The sequence below is a fragment of the Ctenopharyngodon idella genome, chromosome 11, assembly GCF_019924925.1.
Source record: "Ctenopharyngodon idella isolate HZGC_01 chromosome 11, HZGC01, whole genome shotgun sequence".
NCBI lineage: Eukaryota > Metazoa > Chordata > Actinopteri > Cypriniformes > Xenocyprididae > Ctenopharyngodon > Ctenopharyngodon idella.
The window spans coordinates 6,821,805-6,847,122 of NC_067230.1; the positions used below are offsets into that span (position 1 = coordinate 6,821,805).

The 25,318-nt window shown below is 36.0% G+C and overlaps 1 protein-coding gene across 10 annotated transcripts; it reads right to left on the reverse strand.

Moving 5' to 3' along the window:
* Window positions 1-10,072: 10,072 nt before the first annotated feature.
* On the reverse strand, window positions 10,073-25,301 carry pfkfb2b (6-phosphofructo-2-kinase/fructose-2,6-biphosphatase 2b). Of its 10 annotated transcripts, none has more exons than XM_051912359.1 (17): window positions 24,651-24,827; window positions 24,091-24,237; window positions 21,601-21,726; window positions 20,669-20,765; window positions 18,645-18,711; window positions 18,401-18,475; window positions 18,243-18,299; window positions 18,007-18,131; window positions 17,294-17,501; window positions 17,070-17,216; window positions 16,879-16,983; window positions 16,641-16,770; window positions 16,310-16,372; window positions 16,163-16,227; window positions 14,180-14,373; window positions 12,148-12,170; window positions 10,073-11,601 (listed from the first exon to the last, which is right to left on the reverse strand). In XM_051912359.1, coding segments are annotated over exons 2-17 (1,572 nt in total). In that variant the 5' UTR covers window positions 24,179-24,237; window positions 24,651-24,827; the 3' UTR covers window positions 10,073-11,599. The 10 variants fall into 10 exon arrangements, with proteins under 10 accessions (XP_051768319.1, XP_051768318.1, XP_051768314.1 ...); XM_051912358.1 differs by having other exon boundaries at window positions 10,073-11,617; XM_051912354.1 differs by lacking the exons at window positions 12,148-12,170; window positions 24,651-24,827 and adding an exon at window positions 24,842-25,301 and having other exon boundaries at window positions 10,073-11,617.
* Window positions 25,302-25,318: the final 17 nt, after the last annotated feature.

Consider the following 25,318-nt stretch of genomic DNA (forward strand, 5'->3'; position numbering starts at 1 on the left):
CAATGCATTCTCGACACATGCATACATGCATGCTTCTCCGTGACCGCATATGGGAATTGTATACTTCACATGTCTGCTAAATTACAGCAGATGTATGATGTTTTGCACTCGTAGACGGACGGTCCAAGCTGTTAATCTATGATCTCATCCTAAGGCACGGTTTGTTAGAGACGAGGCCAAGGGCTGGACAAAAGGTGCTTAAATGAGATAACATCCAATAAGCCTTTGAACATCTTTATCTGTGGCCCAGACACACACACACACACACACACACACACACGTACACACACACACTAATGAGGTGTTTCTGGCTCTGTCTTGTGTTGGATTCCCCTGAAGTCTCGCTGTCTCTGCTCCATCTCAGTCACAGTGTTTCAGTCCCCCTAGTGGTGGAAAATGGAGTCACGACTTCACGATTCCTGCACATCTGTATCCAGCCTTCGTCCCCGAAGAGTGACAAAAAGATTCAGCGTGGTCATGAACGTATAATAAGTGTGAAAGCGTAATGATTTCTTCAAGCTGTGCGTGACTCTCAGGAGACTAATTCATTCAGTTTTCTCTTTATTTTATGAAACATAACAACACTTTCGAAATGCATACGGCTCACCATCAACAGGGACACAAAAACGTTTTGGTATACCATAATTCATTTGTTGATTTCTCTTAAAAAGTAACATGATACAATTATAATAGCAGATGGTTTTACCATGTTATATTGATATATAGTATAGTAGTGAATGATTACTGTATTAAAGGGATAGTTCACCCAAAAATGAAAATTCTGTCATCATTTACTCACCCTCTGGTTGTTCCAAACCTGTATACATTTCTTTGTTCTTTTGAACACAAAGGAAGATATTTTGAAGAATGTGGGAAACTGAACAGTTCTGGGGCACCATTGACTTCCATAGTATTTTTTTTCCTACTATGGAAGTCAGTGGTGCCCCAAAGTGGCCTGGTTACAAAATATCTTCCTTTGTGTCCAGCAGAACAAAGAAATTTATACAGGTTTGGAACAACTTTAGGGTGAATAAATGATGACAGAATTTTCATTTTTGGGTGAACTATCCCTTTAATATACCATGTATTACCTTTACAAAATTATTTTGTGGTAATATCATGGTACAGTGATGGTGTCACATGATAATACTATGGCATTTTGAAATATACCATGGTGTTGAAATTCAAGTACCATCGAATTTACATGGTACTCTGGGGTATGTCCAAAAATAACATGGTATTACCAAGGCACATGTCTCAAAAACAGGATATTTCCATTGCACATTCTTAAGAAACCATGTAACTATCTTGATATTATGTCCAAAAACATGTTAATAAACATACAAAATATTCAGAATAGTAGTAGATAATTATGTTTACTATGAATAAACCTGATTATTCGGTTACATTCACAATATCATAGTACTTTGTTATATACCAAAGTACAGTGAATGATTACCATTTATTATACCATGATATTGTGGTAATACCATGGTACAGAGATGGTGTCACATGGTATTACAACACTGTAAAAAAGAATTGGTGTAACTTAAAAAAGTTACCTGGTTGCCTTAAAATTTTGAGTTCATTAAAATGAATAATTTAAGCTAATACAATGAAGGCAATTGGTTTAATCAACAGAAACTCAAAATATTATGTTATCTGAACCACATTAATTATCTAAGTTGATTTGACAAAAGAAAAAATGTTGTGATAACAAATCATGAAATAATTTTTTACAGTGTATGGCATTTTGAACAATACCATAGTACTAAAATTCAAGTATCGTGGTATTTTCATGTCCAAGAATACCATGGTACTGTGAAAAAAAAAAATGTTTTTTTTGTGTACAATGATACTACAAATACCTGCACATGGTACATACCTAAGAAACCGTGGTATTACCTTGACATTGGTCCAAAAAACATGGTATATCATGCAGAAATTGTAGTGGATAAATTTTCTCTTATTATTTGGTTACATTAACAATACCATTTTGTATTACCATGATGTTTTATTGTTCACTGCAATCCATACTGCAACAGGTGAGCAGAGAAAGAGTTGAAGAATTCCTCATAATTCAAGCATAACCCTCAATAATGGGGTGAGAATTGTTCTGTGTGAGGTTACTTGGCCTCTGAAACACCCAAGAGATGTCAAAATCTCCACAGCATGTGTGTGTGTTTGAGAAAATAGACAGCAAGGCAAAGTGTGTATGAGCTTGTGCTTGTTACAGTGTGTGTTTGCTGCATATTTGTTCTCTCTTGTGTGCATGTGCTCGTATTGTATCGGGGGAATGAATTGTTGCTCACCTGTTCACACACACTAACAAAAGCCAGGCAGCGGAAGCAGCTGTCTCACAACTGTATTGGTACAATACTCGGGTCACATACTCCTGTTTGCTCAGTACATATTCTCACCCTGGTCAGCTCAAACAGTTCTCATGTACAACTCATGTCCCACAGTTTAAACAGCTGAATATTTCCTCCAGCCCTGTTTACCAAACGAATATTGAGTGCTAAATTTCCTTGTGCTTCAGGTGTATGTACTTACTGTATCCTGCCAAATCAAACACAGCTAGACAATCTTTATAACAAAAATAAGAGATGTTATTGAATATTATCTCATACCAAGGTGACACTTTAATGTCTTTCAAACACATTTTTAATACATAATGTTTAGTGAGTTAAAAAATAAATAAATAAATAATAATAAAATGAAGAGGCAGACAAATAAATAGCCAAATTAACCCTAATCTTACAGTGAATGATGGACTGGGGTCATATCTCAGAACAAAAATATCAGAGATTTTATGATATTCTGGTAAGCAGCCACATAGCAATCACCTCAACACCATAGCAACTGCATAGCAACATACTAAAAACCCCATAGTAACACCCTGGCAACTATCCACAACAAACTCGCATCATTGAGGAGACTTTTGTAGGGTAGATCATGTACAGTTGGAACACTTTTTGCTTTTTATATTACCACACAAAAACTAATAATTTGTTGATGTGATATTTATTTTATTTGCCTATTAAAGAAAGTATGATCAATAACATCTATAAATAGTTCATATTTTCCACAGTTTGTTCATAAAGACAAGAAGTACTGTTGTTCCAGTTGTACTCATGTCAGGTAAAGTTGAAACATTTATCTTTAATGCTCTAAACTGACCTAACTAATTTCAAATGCTAACATTTCTTAAAATATATAATTCTACAAAAATAATTTTATTTCAGCGGCTTCACTTTATTCTTGTTCTTTTATTATATACATCTGATAATTTGCTATTCAATAGCAGAACATCTAAGAGTTAAATAGCCCATCAGTAAATCACTGAACAATTAAAATTAAGAGTTTACATTAGGAACAGTTAATCACTAAAATGTCGAACAACAATTTTAAATTACAAAAATATTAAATGATTAAAAAACAGCTCATTGTATAACTGTAAAAACAATATTCACTCAGTCAGTAAGGGAGTAAGTCATTCATTCACATACTCATTAATCAACTTACTGTTAATCAGTTACTCAATGTGGTGTCAGATGCAGTTGTTCATCCCAAATGTCTAGGCTTTGACAGCGTCCCAGACAGGTGAACGTCAGTTCACCAAGTACAACATATTCCTGGATCAACATCTTTGTTGATCCTGGAGCAACATTCCAATCAACCAATCAGATTTGAGGATTCAAGTTTAGGCTTACAATCAGGGTTTGGTGCTTCTACATTAGAGTTATTCACTTATAATTTCCCTCTGATTTTAGGGATAACTTATGAGTAGGGTTAGGTTTAGGGATAGGACTACATTTTCAGACAGGATTGTTGTTCCAGGATCAACAAAATATGCTGATCCAGGAACATCTCTTACTTGGCAAAATCACAGTGACTGTCCGGGACAATAAGATTCTACAGCAGCTGATACTATGTTTCATCCATACCCGCTGACCACCCGCATGTCCTGATTTTGCTGAGTAAGTCGCGTTCCTGGGTCAACATATTTTGTTGATCCTGGAACAAAATTCTTGACCGAAAATTTAATTCTAACCATATCCCTAACTCTAAACCTAACCCTACCCATAAGTTATCCCTAAAATCCTAGGGAAATGATAGGTGAATGACATAAACTGTAAACTTGTCCCTCAAATCAGATTGGTTGATTGGAATGTTGTTCCAGAATCAACAAAATATGCTGTTCCAGGAACATGTCTTACTTGGCAAAATCACGGTGACTGTCTGGGACAATAAGATTCGACAGCATTTGATACTGTGTTTCATCCGTACTCACTGACCACCCTGCACTTCCTGATTTTTGCAAGTTAGATGCGTTCCTGGGCCAACATATTTTGTTGATCCTGGAACAAAATTCCTGTCTGAAAATGTATTCCTAACCATATCCCTACTCATAAGTTATCCCTAAAATCCGAGGGAAATAATAGGTGAATGGCAGAAACTTGTCACTCAAATCTGATTGGTTGATTGGAATGTTGTTCCAGGATCAACAAAGATATTCACCCAGGAACATGACTTACTTAGCAAAATCACAGTGACCGTCTGGGACAATAGGATTCTGCAGCAGTTGATACTGCTTCATCTGTACCCGCTGACCACCCTGCACATCCTGATTTTTCTGAGTTAGACGTGTTCCTAGGTCAATATATTTTGTTGATCCTGGAACAAAATTCCTGTCCGAACATTTAATCCAAACCATATCCCTACCCCTAAACCTAACCCTACCCATAAGTTATCCCTAAAATCCGAGGGAAATGATAGGTGAATGACATAAACTGTAAACTTGTCCCTCAAATCTGATTGGTTGATTGGAATGTTGTTTCAGGATCAACAAAGACATTGACCCAGGAACATGTTGCACTTAGTGTAATCAGGTTCTGCGACCACCCTGCAGATTATGAGTTTCTACACACAATAACACAAAGAAACTAAGTTATGAAACATGGCAATTTTTAGAGGGCAGTCTAAAGATCACAAACATCAAAGTTCTTCAATATTAAAGTGAAGTGGTGAAGTGAAAATCTTACCCCGAAAAATAGACTTTGTTCTACCAGTGAACACCACTCACATTATTATTTTTTTTAAAATAAAATCTAATTCCAAATCTGTTATTGTTCACATTTCCACAGGTCATTTAGTTTCTGTTTGAGGAAGACAGCGTGAACTTGTCAAGTTGACAAATGACTGTCCATAGCATGCAAATACACACAGAGTCTTAAGGCAATACTGTAACAGATACTCAAGTCTTTGCAGTACAAAACAAACGAGACACTGGCACATGTTCAAGCGTCCATTGCATGTTGTGCGTGTGTTTGTGCATGCTACTGCGATCTCTAGAAATGATACGCCTGTTGTTCTTTTGCAGTCATGATTGGTAGTGCTGTAACTGTGATGACATGTGCTGCTGATATTTACTGAAGACCTCAGGGGCCGCTGCGCACATCTGGAGTCTAGACTCAGCGGCTCTACAGGCCTGAGACTCCCTCACTCTCTTCCTCTCTCTCGCCGCTGTCCACTGTTTGCATAGCTGCTTGTGTTTAATTTAAATTAAAGTTGCCCCCCTTCAAGTGGTTAATTGATTCTAGCGATGAGGGACAAAGTAACTGGAGCCGAGTGTCCTCAAAACACACTGAGAGAAATATTATTATGAAGACTTACGCAAACCAGCCCGCAAACATCTGTGTTTGTGAGAGAGAAACAATATGATTATCGCTGGACTGAGTTGTTGGACTGAGAGGAGCCATATATTTTACTTAATGCATCATTGTGTTTACAAAAACACTCGCACAAAGGCTCTTGTTAGCTGCAGTGTAATGATGAATGCTGTGTCATTGTGGGTACGTGCGGTTGAAGAGGTCTGTTTTACCTGTTAATCTCTTTATCCCCTCCCACCAGCTCTATAGCTCATATACTGAGAGCTTGAAAACTTGACAGTAGTTTATTTTACAGACGCTCTCTGGCTTCTTCTGTCCTCCTTTTGAATTTGTGTTGAACAGCTGAAATCATCATGCTCATACAGCATCAGTAAGGGATACAATGGAGTGAAACTTTTTATCCACTGCATATTCAAAATGCAAAAATATGTTTCTTAACTATATTGTTTTTATCTTGTTTTCTACTAAAAATATGTAATCCTTTCTTAACACAAAATTGCATATAAATTAAGACTTTTTCTTTATCTTGTAATTGAATTTATTTTATATGAACTCAATTTATCCAAATATTTATATTTTATATATATATATATATATATATATATATTCAATTTTTTTTTAAAGAAGTCATTTATTTGATCAAAAATACAGTAAAATCAATAATATTGTGAACTACTATTACAAATTAAATTAACTGTTTTCTATTTTGATATATTTTAAAAGATAATTTATTCCTGTGATGCAAAATTTGAATTTTTAGCACTACAATTTTTTTCTCCATAATTTGTTATAACAATGTAAAAGTCTTTACTATGACCACTTATCAATTTAATGCATCCTTCCTGAAAAGTATTAATTTCTTTAAAAAAAATTGTACTGACTCAAAATTTTGAAACTATCTTTGGCAAAAAAAAAAAAAAAAAAAAAAAAAATATATATATATATATATATATATATATTTGTGTGTATGTATATATACATGTGTTTATATATATGTACACACACACACACACACACATATATACATATATATTACACACACACACACACACACATATATGTATAAAGTTAAAAATATATAATAATTAAATATATTTCTCATTTAACTTTATACATATACATATATATATATATATATATATATACACACACACATACATACATACATATATATATAATGTATGTATAAAGTAAAAAAATATGGTATGTATAAAAATAAAGTAACTTGAGAAAATATCTAGGATGTTTTTTTTTTTTTTAAGCATTTTAGTGAATTTTCTGTTTGTATATTTGCTTTTTGTATATAATAAAAGTGCATACCTTTGCAGAAAAAAATCATACTAGTTTTTACTTTAGTTTATTTTTCCAAATTGCCCTCACAGAGAGGTAGTTTTGCATTCACACCCTCAAAATGATGGAAAATCTGGTTGAAATGATCTTTGTGTGTTTGTGAGCGAGAGAGAGTGAGAGAGAGAAGGTATAAATGAACCCCTGATTTACAGCTCGTCTTTAGGTACAGCCCCTCCTTGTTCCATGTTCACCCCTTCTCTCCTTTCTCTGCCCATAATAATGGACACGGTGTTTTTACGAGAGTACCAGACCAAACCCTATTCACACTGCAGCACTGAGTCGGCACTAAATGGCTCCGTTCAGCTCACTGCTATTAAACAGCTCATAAAAACTGGCCACACAACCGCTTGAGTCACACAGATGCAACTGCATGGCTCCTGATCCCAGCGTGATGTGGTTTGAGACAGCTGGCTTTGCCTATTTGACATCTAATGCATGATTATTAGGTATCTAAAATGACCTGAATTAACCATAACCAAGTCATAATTACACTTGGGTATTAGAATCAGTCACATGAATGAAAGCGGCCTGCGCACTGATCATAAAAAGATGGACTCCAAAACTTATCACATGACTCCTTAATAAATAAATAAATGCAATACTGATTTGAGTTTAAATTATGTAATTATATGAGAAGAAAGACATACAAGATCCATTAAACTAACCCAGTGTGAGACAAAGGTCACGTAAAAAAATATTTGACCAATCAGAATCGAGTATCCCAGAGAGCCGTGCAGTAATAATAATTATTAGCACCTTCTCTGAGGGTCGTGGCAATTCAGGTTCTTTCCCACCCTGCTTGCTTTCTCTTTCTTTGCTTTTTCTTTCTGTCTGACACACTGTGAGTGAAGGATATCAAATTCCCCTGAAAGCTCTCGGACAGGTGAGCGCTGCTTTTGGTGACCTCCATCTCTCACATTACGGTGCTAAACTGCAACTCCCTGCTGTTCTCGATTACATGCGCACACACACTCACACAGGTGTGATCCTTACACATCATTCTGTTTTTGTTGTCACTGAGTATCATACATCACTAAGGCCAAGAGTATTAAATTACAGTGCATTACGCATATGTATAACTGACATTATCATACAAAAGGGTTTTGTATGATCGATTGGGCCAGGTAAGATTGTTTATTGCTTTCGAAAGAAGTCTCATGCTCATCAAGGTCACATTTATTTGATAAAAATGCAGTAAAAACAGTAGTATTGTGAAATATTATTACAATTTTAATATTTTCTATTTGAATATATTTGAAAATGTAATTTAGTCCTGTGATAGCAAAGCTGAATTTTCAGCATCATTACTCCAGTCTTCAGTGTCACATGACCCTTCAGAAATCATTCTAATATGTTGATTTTGTACTCAAAAACATTATTTTTGTGGAATTTCTTAATTTCTTAGGCTTATTTGATGAATAGAAAGTTTGAAAGAACACCATGTAATCAATTTAATGCATAGTATAAAAGTACTAATTTCTTAAAAGAAAAAAAAATCAGTTGAATGATACTGTATAATCTTAACATTTTAAGCACTTTTGTAAAAGACCTCATGTTGCCAATATTTTGATCAATAATATTAAATATTTTCACTGATAATATCTTCACTCCACATGCTTTAGTAGTAATTTGATACTAGCTTCATTGTGAGCCAATGTAAAGAGGCATTGATATAATAATATTATTTTTATATCACATTTATCTAAAGGACACATTGAGCAAAACCAGTCTTGTTGGGATCTTGGTGGGTAGTTAAAGTAAAAGACCTACTACACACAAAAGACTAACAAAAGATTCTAATGTGCTTCAAGGAACCGGTATATAATTACCTGTCTGCATCAACCACAAATTTGAAAGACAACAGCAGCTTTACAAAGTGATGGAAAAACAAATCAGAAGGAAAGCAGAGAAAGAGTAAGTGGGGGAAAAATAAATAACAGAAAGTTGATCTATGTAATCATCCCTAGATAGGACAACCATGCTATTGTGGTCAAGCTGGAACACTTGAGCTGAGGTGAAACCTCAAAAAGTTTTCATGGGCTTTTTAACATGCTCTTATGAAGCACCTGCACTTTTCAGCTCTCACTGATGCATGAAATGATACTGACACATTCATTTTAAAGAGAGTTAAACGATTTGTTGCGCCACATTCAAAAGACGATACGTTTAGCATCCAAGCAGACAAACAAGAGGAAGAGCAGGTTGCACCAATTTTTGGGTTGGCAGTGTAAACATGGCAGTTTGAATATTTCTTCCTTCACCTGCAGTAACTCAGAAGTTAATACTTCTCTTGTTGGTTCTCCTCTGTCTCCATCAGGGTTATGTAACACCAAGAGGGCAGAGTGTGTGTGTGTGTGTGTGTGTGCTCCAGGTGCAGCCATTCATTTCTGTCAGTCACACTATTGTGATATAGCTGAAGAGGAAGTGCAATGGCCAGGCTGGATATCACTGGCAAATGTTATTTAGGACAGATAATTTACAACAAATATTTGAGTATAATGGACCAACATCCCATTACAAGAGCTGTGATGACAAAAATATTGGTTATAATAAAGAAGTTCCGGTCCTGGCTTCTGATTGGTCAATACAGCTTTCCAGCCGTCACCTGTTTATATTGCTAAGCAACTTCGTTATTTTTTCTGTGTAGCAAAACCCGTATCAGGGATTTAATTCTAGCTAAATTAATTTTTTCCATAAAATAACATTTTAACGTAAATTTGTGTTCTTAATATCTTACTAAGCACCAAAGAAGGTAGGCTATGCTTTATAACCAAAGCATTTTCAGGCCACAGCCACTTTAGCAGCGACAAAATTCAAAACATAGCACAGTTTCTATTATCTCACTGCTTAAATATAATGTAACAAACCCTTATCTGTTTTTCATCGTGAAGAGACTTCATAGCTGGTCTGCCGCTATAAAGTAAAGTGTTTTGGCGCCATCTTGTGTCTATATTGCCACTGTAACGGACACACACATCCACGCACACATCCACGCAAGCCGCGCACGCACGCACACACTCGAAAGCGTAACGACGCAGAATAAGACTGGCTCATCAACAGGAGATGTTTAATTGTATGTATTTGACAGTATGTATATTGACAGTATGTATATTAACAGCATGTATAATTTATAACAGTTGAAAGTCACATTGTGTGCAGTATGTAATGTGCCATCAAAGCAGTCACTACTCAAGGGCAATGCATGCTTGGATACATTAACAGCACTTGATTGTAGTGTTAGTTTTATGCAGCAGGGTTGAACAGACATAAACAAGTACTGATGGTGTTGCTGTCCTGGACACAGATCATGTTGACATGAAATTGAAAAGTTGATGTGAAGTTGTGACATGCTATACTCCATTCTGAACAATACAATTCTCCAGCATTTTGCTAATTTATTTGTAATTATTATGCATGCAGCATTTATAACCTTATTTCAGACTACATGGAATTACTTTTAAAAATGAACCTTCATTTCAAATGATGTAGTGAGGCAAAAATGTGATTAAACACGTAAAATAAAAATGCAAAGTAGTAGTGAACATTACAGCATGAAAAGTCTGTGGGCATGTTATGCATTAACTATTTTATCCAGCATCACTGGTTGATAACATGCTGATGAGAATAGTAGAATAGAAAATGAGCAGCTCCTCACACGGAAATATAAACAGACTTGTTAAGCTAGTAATTCCAGTTTTAACAAACACATAACCAGAGAAAACATTCCTAGCTTATTACATTCAAAACCTTAATAAAAACAACATTTGCTAGCAACCTTATAAAGTATACTTCATTTACATACTGCATTCTATAAATCCTTGTCATTTTGACAATGCGACACACAAATACATTTCTATAAAAATATCACGAGTAGCTAGCTTTGTACAATTTCCCCATAAATATCATTCTTATTAAGAAAATGTGCAAGACAAAAGTACTTTCATTGCCTTTCCTTGAAGCGACAATCTGTTATAATACGCAAATCTTTCCTCTATCTGCATCAAATCTCTGTTCCATTAATTCCCTGTAATGAAATTTACCATAACATTGCGGCCTGATATATGGTACCAGCGTTGACATAATCACCCTGAATAAGGCTTTTCTTCTGTCTGATGACTGACTATGGTATATATGAAGATGTTGTAATGGTTATGATTGTGAAAATGCTTCATTGCAAACAACATTGTGTTGCAACAAAGACACTGTATAAAGGTTATAATCATTTGCACAACCCACGTTGTGTTCAAGTTCTATCAGAGAACATTCAGCTCCTTTGTTCATTCTTCAGTAAGGCATCATCACTTAAAATAAATATTCTTGGATGGTCATATATATATATAATATAAACACTTACAGACGTGATGATAGATGATGAATTCATTGTAGTCATAGCAGTGGTGATTTGTCATGCAGGGGGTGGATGGGAAATGTAATTCCAACACTGATAAAGCAAGCAGGAGGTTGGGAGTGGGAGAATCTAAAAACAGAGTTTCAGTGTCATGCAGATTTTGTAAATTCTCCCATCTCACTCAGAAGCGGAAACAGTCATTAACTTCGTCTGGGCAGTCAAAGTTGATTCCTTCACATAAGGAGTCCTCAAAAAAAAAAAAAAAAAAAAAAAGATTGAGATAAAGTTAAACTTCAATATAAGAAGAATTACTATCGTTAAGTATCAGATTCTATAATATATATATTGCCACTGCCTTCAGAAAGTATATAGGCCCCTGTACATTTTCGATTTAAACTACTTTTTTTCAGTATATTAATGGTACTTTTCCTTCATGTAATAACTTATCAAAGCATTTGACAAGGTAAACAGGATTTTCTACAAAGATATAATGTCACAATACAGGTCAACTGGAAAACCTGCTGCATTCTGAATATTTGCATAATTCAGTTACTCTTCACAATTAAGCCACTACAAAACACATAAAAACATGATTGTGACTGAATCTTCCAACATAAATGCAGGTTATAAGAAAGCTGGCAGAAAAGACAACCGAGAATCAACATACAACCAAAAAACACAAGGTTTGTGACATCACACATATACCGAAAACAACTTTTTAAAAAATGCTACGGGGTAAACAAAAACGTTCAAACTCATGGGATTAAATGTACTCACAGATGACTGCCAACCACACGAGACTGTGAGAACAGAGAGAGGATGAAGGGGAAAGAGAGACAAATATGGAGAAGACAAATGAAGCGCAAGGACAAATTTGCATGTTCAGAGTAAATCATAGACAAGGAATACTGATTACTGAAGCACAACATCAGTTTGAAGAGACAGTTCACCCAAAAATGAAAATTTAGTCATTTACTCACCCTCATGTCATTCCAAACCCATAAAACTTTCGTTCTTCTGCAGGACATAAAATATGTTACACTGTTCGCTTCCATACAATGAAAGCTAATGGTGACCAGGGTCAGAATCCTTTCTTTTTAGTAAGCATGGTAATTTCACAAGCAAACAGAACTTGAGAAGTCGAGAATTAAGATAGGAAATTTCTACAATATAGACCCAAATCTTCCTCTCCTTTTAAATCTTTTGTGCAATTTGAATATGCCTTCAGTATGATTTAAAAATGACTTACATTTTACTAAAGTCATTTTTGGTCACCTTTCACTTTCATTGTGTGGAAAAGAGCAGCTAAATTTCTCATTTTATGTTCCACGGAAGAAAGAAAGTCATACAAGTTTGGAACAACATTTACATGAGTAAATGATGACACAATTTTCATTTTTGGGAGAACTATTCCTGTAAGCACATGAAATAAATTGGCAACAATTGACTGATGATTTTCTTAAGGAGAAAATATTTATAGAAAGAATCAAGAAGAAAAATGATTAGATTTTCACATGTTGTTGTTATAAAACTAAGTAGGATAATGCCAATTAGAACTGTTAGCTGATAAGTATATTAAGATATAATAAGGATATTGTATGATCTGTCGCATGTACCCATACAGCAAAACGAAAAAGAAGCTCAAGCTGAACAAAGAGTTAAAGTATGTATGTATGTATGTAGGGATAGTTCACCCAAAAATTATCCCATGATTTACTCACCCTCAAGCCATACTAGGTGTATATGATTATCTTCTTTCAGACGAACACAATCTGAGGTATATTTAAAAATATCCTGGCTCTTCCAAGCTTTATAATGGTAGTGAATGGGGGGCGTGATTTTGAAGCCCAAAAAAGTGCATCCATCCATCCATCCATCCATCATAAAAGTAATCCAGGGGGTTAATAAAGCCTTCTGAAGAGAAGCGATGGGTTTTTGTGAGAAAAATATCCATATTTAAAACTTTATAAACTAAAATAACTAGCTTCCGACAGACAGCCATACGCATACTGCGCAAGTCGACTTGCGCCACAAGAGTAACCCCTGACGCGATGTATGAAGTAGCAGGTAGGAGTAGCGTAAGCTTTGACACCTCTCGCGGTTTAAAGAAATCAGGCTGGGCAACAAACTCAAACTCCTCATCTCGAAATCCACTGACATTTCTCTTTAAAAATTCTCATTTTAGACTTCTAATTCGTGACTGGTGTTTTGTTTTGCTCTATCCTCTGTGCTTCCGCGTTCATCATTGCGTCATGCGTCGGGTCAGAAATTATGCTTCCGCCATAACAATGCGTACGGCCATTTGCCAGAAGCTAGTTATTATAGTTAATAAAGTTTAAAATATCCATATTTTTCTTACAAAAACTCATCGTTTCTCTTCAGGAGGCCTTTATTAACCCTCTGGATTACTTTTATGATGGATGGATGCACTTTTTTAGGCTTCAAAATGATGAGCGCCATTCACTACCATAATAAAGCTTGGAAGAGCTAGGATATTTTTAAATATAACTCAGATTGTGTTCGTCTGAAAGAAGATAGTCATATACACCTAGGATGGCTTGAAGTTAAGTAAATCGGGATAATTTTAATTTTTGGGTGAACTATCCCTTTAAAAACATGCACTTAGATAAAAAAAAAAAGGAACAAAATAAGAGATGACAAACTGAAATAATTTCATGCGATTAGCACAGTCAGTACTGGGTGTGACATTCACAGGTGATTCAGAACACCAGGGTGAGGTTGGGGTAGTGTCAGGACTGGGTCAACTGAGTCCATTTAATATTACAGGGCTTTAGATTCTGACACTAACTTGGCTTTGCTGAAGCAGCAGCGCCCCGCCTGGCGTGTCAGGAAGTGCAGGGCGGTGGGGGAGGGGGTGAGGGACAGCCAGGACCGGTTGCCAGCGCTGTAGAGGCGGGGCCGTTTAACCTGGTCGTGACTGGAAAGTGGGGTGTAACTATTCCGCCTTAGCAGCAGAGGGGCAGAGTCTCGTCTGACTTTCCCCTGGTATGAGATGAAAGAGACTGGGTGGGTTAAAAAGAGAGACCGCCTACATATATAGCTCATCTTTAAAGACCTTTAGCACACATCTCAATAGCGAACAAGACACTTGAGTCTTCAGTCTCCACAAAACAATTAAGTGACATGTTACCTGCAAGTATTCCCAAAGACAATCCACGTTAATCAATATATATACACAGACTAAAAAGTATGACAAGTTACTCCAGGTTAACATTATAAAACATCGAACGTGTCTACAGTGATGAAGAACACATCACCAAAGCACAATGTCGTTCAATGGAGCGTTCAACACACGGATAAGCATAACTCACAATACAAACCCACAGTTACAGTACAACCACAGGCTGCTGGGACATCATAACTGTGATTAACACACAAAACTGTATATCACAACTGTATAAATATTATTGTAAATCAACAATATATAGATAGGGATGCTGAATCTCACTCTGATGAGGTGAATAAGCACAAGAGGAAGAAGATTTTTAATCAAACCATTTGACTGACAGTTTGATTAAACAGAGAACATAGCTTAAAGAATGTTATGGGTTAACTAGTTACCATAGACAACAATTTTGACCTGTTAAAAATAACATAAATTACATTTACAGTGATGCACTTAGCATCAGTGACAAAGTAACATGACATTTAGTAATATTTATATAGTATTAATTATTATTTTGAATTTTTTTATTTTCAGTTTTCATAATTTTATTAGTAAGTTAATATTTATATTTTAATAATTTATGTTTATTTCAGTTTTAGTTATTTTAGCATTTTATTTCAGTTTTTATTTTTCAATTAACGAAAACCATTTTTAATAATTTTACACTGCTTAGAGTAGAAGTCTATGAGGCAAGGCATACATGGTTAAGAACACAGATGTATGAAAGTGACATGTGAAGGCCAAGTATAGTAACCCATGCTCAGAATTTGTCCTCTTCCATTTAACCCATCCAAGTAAGTTCACACACATTAGGAGCAGTGGGCAGCCATTTTGCTGCAGCGCCCAGGGAGCGATTAGGTGCCTATTAGGTGCCTTGCTCAAGGGCATTTCAGTCATTTCCTACCAGTATTGAGAATCGAACCCGCAACCTTCGGGTTACCAGTCTGACTCTCTGACCATTGGGTCATGACTGTTGTTACTTGTTGTTAAAGAACTTGCATAAGATTTTCTATAAATGTGTTATTTGAGCTGCAGTAGAGGTGGGATTATTGTTCCAGGAGGATGAATTTCTGGTTACACATTAGCCAATTCTAGAATTTTTCTTGATGTAAACAGTCCAATTCTGGTATCCTTGCACACTGAATGTTAAAGTTACTGTGTTAGCAGTTTTACAGTTGACATATCGAAGAAAGCAATTTAACATTTATCCCATTGCAATGTCTTTTGTTTTGTTTGAAATTAGTCAAAATTATTTCCTGTGGTAATTGACAGCACAGATGCTGTGGATAGAGTTTAAGTTCTATTGAACCCAGAAAATTGCTTTAACCAAGGTTCTCTAAAAAAAAAAAAAAAACAAGCATCACAGACAGCAAACATGCAGTGATGAAATTGTGATTCCCAATCAAAATAAAGCTTATAAGATATCAAAAGCTGTACCATAAGAAAAATAGCATGCTTGTTGTGAAGTTTCAAAAACATTACTGAAGAAAGATCCAAATCTGAGAGATAAATGTGGCACCAATTATTTTAAAATGAATATTTAATATTCTCCATTAATATTTCATTCTGCCAGAGAGAACATCACAAAGACAGATGTGGACTCACCAGCGGTCGGTCCCGATGTGTATTCACTGCTTCCACGTTCAGATAAAACATTTCCACTTTGCAACCTAAAACATCATCCAAAATTGTCTGTGAGCAGAATTTCCATGTGTATGTTTGCAAAAGTGAGGAAACAACTGTCCAACCCACCATAGGCAACAGGAGTCAGCTTCATGACAGTGTGAAGGGGACATTTCAAATAGGGGAGATCCTCTGAGACAAAAGATAAAAATAGGTTTCATATGACCATCTAAAACATTTCTGTGATGTATTGATCACTGTTGCTGCTCAGTTATCTAGCTGGCTGATATATATAAGGTCTTGTTGAAATTGTTTTTTTTTTTTTTTTTTTTTTTACATAGTCTATATATGAAGCTAGCTTATATATAGACAGTTTATATATATGAAACCAGGTACAGTTGCAAAGATTAGGCAGTTATGTGTGTTTTAGCATAATTTTCAAAATGCAAATGCATCTTGCCTGCACTCTTGTCCAAGAAATAAGCTAGTAGGCAGCGCATAACTGCCTGATGGCAGACGACTAGGACATTGCCTTGTCTCTCAAGCTCCATAATCACAGGTTCCAGTCGCTGAACCAGGTCCATATACGACTACAAGAAAAGAGAGCCTTTTGAAATAGTCAGACCTTCCCACAAGAACCCAGATATCAAGATAAACCAACAAACCTAGAGAACTACAGAGAGTGAGAAGACACATACCTCTCCTCCTGGATATCTGTAGTGGTACTTGTCCTGATCCCTTAAAGCAAACTCTTCTGGGAATGTGTTTTGGATCATTTCGTAGGTCATCTCCTCACATACACCCTGTTTTAGAACAATAATCGCTGATCAATGAACATACAATACATATAAACTGCATTTAATCTTTGCTGTGACCTGGGCATACTAACGGCATCAATCTCGTTGAGGATTTTCCACTGTTCATAGGGAACTCCCAGCTCTTCAGCAGTCTGGATGGTTCTCCTTAACTGGCTGGTCCAAACCTTCAAGTCGGACAGCTTATGCTCCTCAATGAACCCACGCAGGGCACTTGCAAACTACACACAAGGAGAAGGAAAGTCAAGCATCTTCTGATGAATAACCACTATAAAGGCAGCAATGAATGAGTTCAGACCTGTCTCCCTCGTGAGGAGAGTTCAGCGTCTCCTCCGATGCGGCCCTGGACGTTGTGCTCGCTTTCTCCGTGCCTGCAGAGGTAGATGGAGTGCGAGTGTACGTGGATGTTCATGAGGTAGTAGACAATCTTGCTCTGGATGTAGTCCTGAACACGGTTTACCAGGAACCGACGGCCCACGTTCATCACCTTGATGAAGGACAGGTCTCTGGGGAAAAAAAGTGAACGCTATGATCAGGAAAAGACCTTATAAGATCTTAAAATATAAAGTGCCTCTATTATGCTATTTCAGATATTACCTTTCATTTAGTGTGTAATACAACTGTTTGTGAATGTAAAAATTCTGCAAAGATTCAAAGATCATAGTGCACGATAAATGGAGTTATTGTACTTGTGCTGTTAGTGGTAGACCAATCACAACAGATTGGGCTATCTGACCAATCAGAGCAGAGCAGGCTCTCGAAAAGGAGATATTTGGAGAGACCAGATGTAACCATTTTAGACAGTGAGAAATGAGGCGATGCCGCAATGTATATTATGAGAAAAGTATTTTTTGACTTTTAATGCATGTAAACCTATTGTAGGAGATCTCCAAAACAAAATTAGGAACCTTTAAAATAGCATATTAGGGTCACTTTAAAGCAAAATAGATAGAAGATTTATTCCAAAGAAAATGATATTCCATCACGCATGTTTTTTCAAAACATACTTACTTGTCATATTCATCAGGATCTAGTGGTTGGTAAGTGACTTTATAACATTCAATGCGTTTAAGGAAATCATCCATGACTCTCTCTCTATGTCTTTCTGGATAATCTGGACTTGAAACCTTGACTTCCTGAAGATACAATAGGCACATAAGAGAAAACTGAAAGATAATGAACAATAATACTGCTGTACTCATTATATCTTCAGTTTAATGAAATGCAAACCAAATATCACAACATACCAGGATGTTAGCAGCAATAACCTCTGGATCATCACATACTGACTCCACAAAAAACACCTGCAAATGGTAAACACACAGAAATAGGAAAATGATATCACTAATCACTTCCACACAAAGATAACTCATCTTATGAACATTTAAATTGCACATTTGGCTACCTTGAATGCATTCTCCTGTGCAAAATTTAATATGAGATCTCGCCTTTCCCGGGTTGTGTTTGTGGCATCAAATACCTTAAAAGGACAAAAAAAAAAAAAAAAAAAAAAAAAAAAAGACAGATGACAATGTCACATGATTATCTAGTCAAATATATATAAAAATTCTGAATCTAATAAATATTCTTAAACACTCCACACCACATTAAAGTTACTGATGTGAACAGAGAAAAAGGTAAAACCTTACAGCTATTTGTCCACCTTCCTCATTAAAGTAGGTCTTGACATCTTGAAGGGCCACCAAGGCACACTGTCTATTTGGGATGTAAATATAGCTGTTATGATTTCAACACTTTTTAGAAAAACCACAAACTGTCCTGTCAGAAATGCACTAATGTAACCTTCAGGAAATGTGTCGAAACATCTCATAGGCCTTCTGCCATCATATTAGTCTAACTGGCTTACTTTAGTCACATTAATTTCTTGGTTTACTGAAAACATACAACCCGAATTCTGCAAATGTTGGGACGTTTTTTAAATTTGAATAAAATGAAAACTAAAACACTTTCAAATCACATGAGCCAATATTTTATTCACAATAGAACATAGATAATATAACAAATGTTTAAACTGAGAAATTTTACAATTTTATGCACAAAATGAGCTCATTTCAAATTTGATGCCTGCTACAGGTCTCAAAATAGTTGGGACGGGGGCCATGTTTACCATGGTGTAGCATCTTCTTTTTAAAACAGTTTGAAGATGTCTGGGCATCGAGGTTATGAGTTTTTAGAGTTTTGGTGCTGGAATTTGGTCCCATTCTTGCCTGATATAGGTTTCCAGCTGCTGAAGATTTTGTGGTCGTCTTTGAAGTATTTTTCGTTTAATGGTGCGCCAAATGTTCTCTATAGGTGAAAGATCTGGACTGCAGGCAGGCCAATTCAGCACCTGGACTCTTCTACGATAAAACCATGCTGTTGTAATAGCTGCAGTATGTGGTTTTGCATTGTCCTGTTGAAATACACAAGGCCTTCCCCAAAATAGACGTCATCTGGTGGGGAGCATATGTTGCTCTAAAACCTTTATATACCTTTCAGCATTCACAGTGCCTTCCAAAACATGCAAGCTGCCCATACCATATGCACTTATGCACCCCCATACCATCAGAGATGCTGGCTTTTGAACTGAATGCTGAAAACACGCTGGAAGGTCTCCCTCCTCTTTAGCCCAAAGGACACGGCATCCATGATTTCCAACAAGAATGTCAAATTTAGACTTGTCTGACCATAGAACACTTTTCCACTTTGAAACAGTCCATTTTAAATAAGCCTTGGCCCACAGGACACGACAGTGCTTCTGGACCATATTCACATATGGCTTCCTTTTTGCATGATAGAGCTTTAGTTGGCATCTGCAGATGGCACGGCGGATTGTGTTTACCGACAGTGGTTTCTGGAAGTATTCCTAGGCCCATTTAGTAATGTCATTGACACAATCATGCTGATGAGTGATGCAGTGTCGTCTGAGGGCCTAAAGACCACGGGCATCCAATAAAGGTCTTCGGCCTTGTCCCTTATGCACAGATTTCTCTAGTTTCTCTGAATCTTTTGACGATGTTATGCATTGTAGATGATGTGATTTGCAAAGCCTTTGCAATTTGACGCTGAGGAACACTTGTTTTTAAAGTATTCCACAATCTTTTTACACACTCTTTCACAGATTGGAGAGCCTCTGCCCATCTTTACTTCTGAGAGACTCTGCCTCTCTAAGACATCCCTTTTATAGCTAATCATGTTACAAACCTGATATCAATTAATTAGTTGCTAGATGTTCTCCCAGCTGAATCTTTTCAAAATTTGTTGCTTTTTCAGCCATTTGTTGCCCTAGTGCCAACTTTTTTGAGACCTGTAGCAGGCTTCAAATTTGAAATGAGCTCATTTATTGGATAAAAGTGTAAAATTTCTCAGTTTAAACATTTGTTATGTTATCTATGTTCTATTGTGAATAAAATATTGGCTCATGTGATTTGAAAGTCTTTTAGTTTTCATTTTATTCAAATTTAAAAAACGTCCCAACATTTCCGGAATTCAGGTTGTACATTATTATTACATATACACTATTAACACTGTAAAAAAATATCCTGAGCTTTTCTACACAGGACATTATATGAAAGTAAACTTCTCTTTTCATGTTCCACAGAAGAAATTCAGTCATACAGGTTTGACACAACATGAGGGTGAATAAACAATGACAGAAATGATATAATCCTACTTCCGTATCTTCATGGCTTCCTCATTGTCATGTCTGAAGAAATCATATGACTTGTATGCTTTAACTGCTTCTCTCCGGTACACACCAAGGTTAAACACTGCATAATAAACCAATAAACAAGAAATTGATGGTTAATCTGTACATTGTCACATTCTTGATTAGTTTTTGCACAACTGTAATGCATCAAGGTGATATCACTCTGTATGTATACCTCTGACTTCTGTTACAGTGTTTAAAACACTTGCATTGTGGGTCATGATGCACTCAAGAAAGATTGAGTTGAAAGAGGCCATATTATGCCTGTTTTACAGTCTTGGTTTTGTTTTTGGGGTTTACTAGAATAAGTCTTCATGATTGAATGTTCAAAAAATACATTCTTTTTTAAATATATTTTACATTTTTGCAGCACCTCTTTTCCCAGTCTGTCATTTATACTGTTTATTTCCTGTCTCTATGAAGCCCTTCTACCAAAAAGCATAATGTACTCTGATTGATCGGTTGGACAAGTTTGTTGTGGTTGGTCAACCGCTTCGAGTGTGTTTCGTAAATGTCACGCCCCTTATTCGTAACCGCAATATTCAGCTTCTCAGGTGTAAGCACTAACACTTGGACATGGTGAAAACACACTACTAGAGTTATTACTACTAATAACACCCTTTGCAGTGACTTTGTGCTTTTAAACTTTACAGATCTTTTTCATGCTCACACAGCAGCATTACACACTAAAGAATGTTGAAGATGTAAAAAAGCATAATAGATCCTCTTTAAATGTGTTGATTGCCAATGCAAGTTCAAATTTAACCTCTTGATATACTATTGATAGAAATGATCAGCTGAGAGCTAGATGGAGCATTTAAAATTGGAGACAGATGATATTTATAGTGAGTGACATTTGATATGTTGCAACTGTCTAAATCCAGCTGCCCACTCACCCTTTGTGGGAACTCCTATCCAGTTGAGGTAGCGTGTGAGTTTCTTCGACATGTATGTCTTGCCTCTGGCAGGGAGGCCGATCATGACAATTAATGTGGGGGAGTTGGTCATGTAAGACGCCCATGCTGTGGTCAGACAAAAACCGAAAAACAGACAGTTTCAACAGCACATAATGGGCTGGAGGAAGTTACTGTATCCAGTACTAACAATTATAATCTGCCAAATATAAAATACTAAAATTTCACATACCAACACCAACAGCATCTGCACCAAAAATTACATAAAATCAAACAACACAATTACTTTATGCCTGATGCATGTCATAATGTATGAGTTTATGTTTGTACTTTTATGGTTTATGGTACTTTCCATAACTACAATACAAAATAGGACCTGAAACTCTGTGACTGTTGACACCTTTTATCAAGGTCATTAAGATTTTTTTTTTTGAAAGTAGTCTCTTATTTAAAATACAGTAAAAACAGTAATACTGTAAAATAATATTACAATTTAAAATACTGTAGCTGTTTTCTATTTTCTGTTTTCTATCATATCATATAACATGTCAGGCATATTTTAAAATGTAATTTATTCCTGTGAAGGCAAAGCTGAATTTTCAGTGGCCATTACTCCAGTCTTCAACAGTGTTGGGGGTAACTTATTACAAGTAACTTGAGTTACGTAATCAGATTACTTTTTAAAGTAACTAGTAAAGTAATGCTTTACTTTTTCAATTTACAACAAAATATCGAAGTTACTTTTTCACATTTATTGCTCCCCTGTCCCCATGTTGAGAGAAATAAAGTGCAGAGGTGTTGTGTGCGCTGTGTAAACATGAAGGTTATTGTAGTTCTAGACTAAATGTGAACATGCATTTACTCATCTCACTTGCACGAAAACATTCAGTATTCCTCAAAATGAATAAAAACAATGAAATGCAATCTCAGAATTTTACGCAAACCTGTAATAATTAACTATATTAAATTACACAAATATACAAATATATGTATTTAATCTCACTTTATTAACCAATGTCTTTGCTGCTGAACTTCAATGACCTAATTCAACCATACAAATTATCAAAAATTACTTTAGATTAGATTTAGAAATAAGAGTGTTGAACATTCCCATGATTTTTTTCCCCCCAAACGGTTCAGCGGAAACCCCTGCCCTGCAACCAATTTCATTGGCTGAGGTTACAGTGACGGGTAGGTTTAGGGATCAGGGTTGGGTGTAGGTAATCGTTACTGTGATTGACATGGCTAATTAAATGTTTAGAATCGGCTCCCGGGCGGGATTTCCACTAAACTGGTTTGGGAAAATTCTTGGTTTTGTAACCTATTCTTCTTTGAAAGGTTTATTTGAGCTGCGCCCTCTATTGTACAGGCGTAAATATGCATTTCCTTCAGCCTGAGGCTTATTCATTTCACTTTTGGTGTGAAAGGGCCTTAACATTTGCCAAAATTTTTTTTTGCTGTTATTAAAAAACAAACAAGCAGCCCAGCCCAGGTGAGAAAAAGTCATGCAAAAGTAATGTAACACATTACTTTTCATAAAAAGTAACTAAGTAACAATTAGTTACTTTTTTAGGGAGTAATACAATATTGTTATGCATTACTTTTAAAAGTAACTTTCCCCAACACTGTTCTTCAGTGTCACATGATCCTTTGGAAATCATTCTAATATGCTGATTTGGTGCTCAAGAAACATTTCTTATTATTATCAATGTTGAAAACAGTTGTGCTGCTCAACATTTTTGTGAAAACTGTGACAGGTTTCATTTTTCAGAATCATTTGGTGAATAGAAAAGTTCAAAAGAACAGCAATTATTTGAAATAGTAATCTTTAAATGTCTTTACTGTCACATTTGATCAATTTTGATGTGTCCTTTTTAATAATATAGAGCATTAAACTTTTTTCTAGACTATTATTAAACAGAAATGGCTTTATTAGTTATTCTGCTAAGATCTAGGTATGTTTTTTTCTTCTTCTTCAAAGGATCAAAAGAATATCATGCAAATTAAATCCTTGATTTTTTTTTTTTTTTTTTTTTTAAATATTAGGTATGAAGAAAACATTGCATTAGGTCAGCAATTTGATAATGACTGAAAAAAAAAAAACCTAAACAAAAGTGCCTCTACCTTGATCTGCAATTTGAAACCAGCATAACAGACAATGCATGTCTAAATAAAGGGGAGCACAGCAGGTTTATTTCTAATCTAGACTGACAGTGAACTTCTGTTTAACAGCCTCAGTGACATCTGACACTATAAGAGGGCAACTGTGATATGATTCAGGCCGTTGTTAAAATGCACTGGGCCAGGGACAAAGCTGTTTTGTGGGAAATATTCTCAACAGCTAAAAAGTACCTCTCAAAACCCACTAAAACCCAAAAAATAGACCAGCCTAACCAGTCGACCACCTTAGACCGGTTTAACTGGGATTCAAAACAACATCTTGTGGAATGTGAAAGCATGTCGTATACTTACAGCATTTCTTCTCTTGGCCTCTGGGCTCTGATTTCTTTGCTTCAGCAGAACTGGTTGGACCAGCCTCCTGCTGCAGCCATGCAGACATACTGAATCTGACAGACTTAATCACTCGCTTACTGTTCCTGCTATAAAAACACAGCGCACCTGCAGAGAGAGGGGGAGAAACTGCGAAATAAAGACACTATACGCAACCTACGTTAGTGGAAATTACGTTATGGATTTATTCAAATGATAACTAACTAATTAAACGAATAAAAATGTAAAACATTTCCCCCATACAATTATACTCTACTGAGTGACACGCATCTTTTATTTTGCCACATCATCATTTTCTCAGTCATCCGCAGCGAAGTAACAACAAATGTCGCGCAGCGTCATTACAGAGAAGAGGATGCTGAGACCACCATGTTACGTCATAACCGTAAACAGAGGGTTTGTCAACAATCAGTCACTGATGGTCTAATCCACACATCTATTACATCATGGAATCAATATATTAATCAAACGCATTAAAGCACTGTGGCTATTAACGAGATACGTAAAACGTGAGACCTTACTGCTTCCTAATCGTCACCCCTTAAACCTCAGGGGTCCGTATTTTATCCTCTGTCCGCCGGTCCGACCGGCAGGTTCAGTGTCTTTGCACAGAATGTCGTCGCCTCAGCCGGTTTTGCACTTGATAACCTTCCATGGCAACCAGTGCCAAGCGCGTGAGTGAAGGTGTGTCTCTACGTCACCGTTTACTTACCGTAATACCTGCAAAAGGACGACAGTACGTCCGTCTAGGTGAACTGAAGTTCAGTTGACTTTAACCAAACATTACAGCATGCTAGTCAGTGAAGATGATTTTGATTCTTCTCGGTGACTCGACTCTTTTGAATCACCCATTTGTTCATTGGTGAACTAATTTGTTCAGTGGCCCTTTCTCGATACTTTTAGTTAAAACGTTAAAATCATAAGCGGCTTTTATAAAGATATAGAAAAAGACACGTACAGTTTTATGATTGGTTCATTTAAAAGATTCGTTCACAAACAAAATACAGAATATAAACACTGGCTAATGATTGCCGTATAAAAAAGTACATCAGTAAAATAACTGACTTTCCCGTTTATGATAATTAAATGAAAAAAAAAAAATAATAATAATAATATATATATATATATATATATATATATATATAAAAATAAAATAAAAATTTGGGGGGAGTCCAGATATTTTTTTTTT